General features: G+C 53.8%; 2 protein-coding genes across 10 annotated transcripts in view; one reads left to right on the top strand and one right to left on the bottom strand.

Moving 5' to 3' along the window:
* Cdh23 (cadherin related 23) overlaps window positions 1-2115 on the bottom strand; it is a 402933-nt gene that overhangs the window by 88451 nt on the left and 312367 nt on the right. For all 9 annotated transcript variants that reach the window (XM_031347990.1, XM_031347992.1, XM_031348002.1 and 6 more), the window contains one exon: window positions 277-412. In XM_031347990.1, the coding sequence (XP_031203850.1) occupies window positions 277-412 (136 nt within the window). The remainder of the gene's footprint in view (window positions 1-276; window positions 413-2115) is intronic.
* Window positions 1-2115, top strand: part of CUNH10orf105 (chromosome unknown C10orf105 homolog) — a 24358-nt gene that overhangs the window by 7200 nt on the left and 15043 nt on the right. The window lies entirely within an intron of this gene.

The raw sequence follows: 2115 nt of genomic DNA, 5'->3' as shown, positions 1-2115 counted from the left end.
GATTTGAACTCAGGACCTCTGGAAGAGCAGTCGGTGCTCTTAACCACTGAGCCATCTCTCCAGCCCCATTTCCACTCTCTTTTGACCATTGGAGGTTGGATAACTTCCCTGACTAACCCTCTGGGGCCTGGGCATCTGTATGGAGTGAATAGCAAGCGAGGAGCCCTGCCTGAGCCTGGGTGTCAGCTGCATGGAAGGTCTAAGGATGACAGGGCTCCTGGCGATAGGAGAGTCACTCCGAGAAGTGGCATCCCTGGCTCCCCTGCCCTGCCTTACCAGTGTCTCTGTCCGTGGCTCGGACGACGATGACTGAAGTGCCGATGCCCGCTGTCTCTCGAAGGCCCAGGCGGTTGTACTGCTGTTGTGTGAACACGGGGGCCTCATCGTTGACATCTTCCACGTACACGATCACCTGCAGAGAGGTGCCAGGGCTCAGGTCAGGAAGAGTGGAGACCGGCATCCCAGAGTATGGCCCCTGCTCCCTCTGGAGGACCTAAGTCGTGCCTCATCTCCCACTGAACCTGGCCCCTCGTGCAGGACCTGGCTTGTGGTTGCTGTTCAGACACCTTTTGGCTCTGCGCTGACCTGTAGGAACCAGCGACCACCAGTGGTGCTTTTGGAGTGGTCAGTTTTCCCCGGCGTGAAATAGTAATGCCACTAATGGTTCGTGCCACCCTGCTCCTGAGGCGGTTAGGAATATTAAAGTATGCCAGGCTCACGGAATTACTCGTTAGATAGTGAGTGTGATGGTTTGAATGAGAAAGGCCCCCAGAGGCTCACATGTTTGAATGCTTGGTCTCCAGTTGGCGGAACTGTTTGGGAAGGATTAGGAGGTGTGGTCTTGTTGGAGGTGTTACTGGGGGTGGGCTCCTAGTTCTTTCTCTTTCTCCCCCCACCCCTTTGTGGATCAGATGCAAGCTCCCAGCTACTGCTCTAGAGCCATGCCTGCCTGCTGCCCGGTTCCCAGTCATGATGGTCAAAGACTCTATCTAGCCTTTTGGAATTGTTAGCCTTCAGAGGAAATGCTTGCTTTTATAAGTTGTCTTGGTCATGGCATTCTGTCTCATCAATAGAAAACTAATTCCATCCAAAGACCAAAATACGTTTAGGATAGACTCAAGAAAAAAAAAAAAAACATGATGGTAACAAGAACAGAAGTTGTTGTGCTTGGGGCCCTGTGACACTCACACAACAGCCCTTTAAACACTGCCACTCCACACTGCCAGGAGGTGGTGGTGCACGCCTTTAATCCCCCCCCCCACACACACACATGCACCCCTCTAGGTTAGCAGGGAATTTACTGGATGACTCAGAGTGGGAAGGGTGGCAAAGCCAAGGGAGAGGATGGATGTGGTGGCCAGGGAGGCTCATGGAGGGCTCGCTGCTCCACTGCCCTGAGGTTCTGCAGCCCTGCCATGTCAGCGCCTTTCACATCCAGACGTCAAGATTCTACTATGCAAATGACGGGGTCCACTCAGTCCACAGCTGTAGCGGGGAGCCTTCTAAATTTGGCTCTGCCCACAACTTGTTGCAGAAGATCCTGGGTGTGGTGGCTGTGAGGGGAATTGGCGTGGGTGAATTTCGGGAACTCTGTGTAAACACACATTAACTATCCATCTTTCAAAACTGCAAGCCTTCCCTTTCCGGAGTCTGCTTGTTCTAGTGACCCTGCCTTCTTGGGGGGCGGGGGGGAAGAAACTGTCAGTCTGGCAGTGTGAGAGGAATGGGAGAGGTGCGGAGTGTAGCTTGGCCGCAGTGTGGCCAGGCTCTCAATACTTCTGGCTGCTTTCAGCAGCAGAGAGACAGACAGGAGGAAAGATGGTGCGGTTTGTGAACCTGAGAGACGCAGCTGAACAGGAAGTATAGGCCAGCTGAACTCTTGCTGAACAGGAGGACGCTGCCAGGTGCCTCGGAGCCAGGATGCTTTCTGGGTGGAGTTTCTGCACAGGGCTGCCAACCCTCCAACAGAGAGAAGAGGGCCGATGCCTGTATATACTTGTGCATACGGGCATGTACACACAGAGATGCCCAGCATCCATAAGGACCGGTTCCCTCCTGACTTCCTGGCCCTCATGGGGCTAGCTGTTAAAGTGGGAATTACAGCTTACTGGGCAA

This window comes from Mastomys coucha, unplaced genomic scaffold (genome assembly GCF_008632895.1).
Source record: "Mastomys coucha isolate ucsf_1 unplaced genomic scaffold, UCSF_Mcou_1 pScaffold3, whole genome shotgun sequence".
In the NCBI taxonomy this organism is placed as follows: Eukaryota; Metazoa; Chordata; class Mammalia; order Rodentia; family Muridae; genus Mastomys; species Mastomys coucha.
This window is presented reverse-complemented; position numbering and strand designations above follow the sequence as displayed.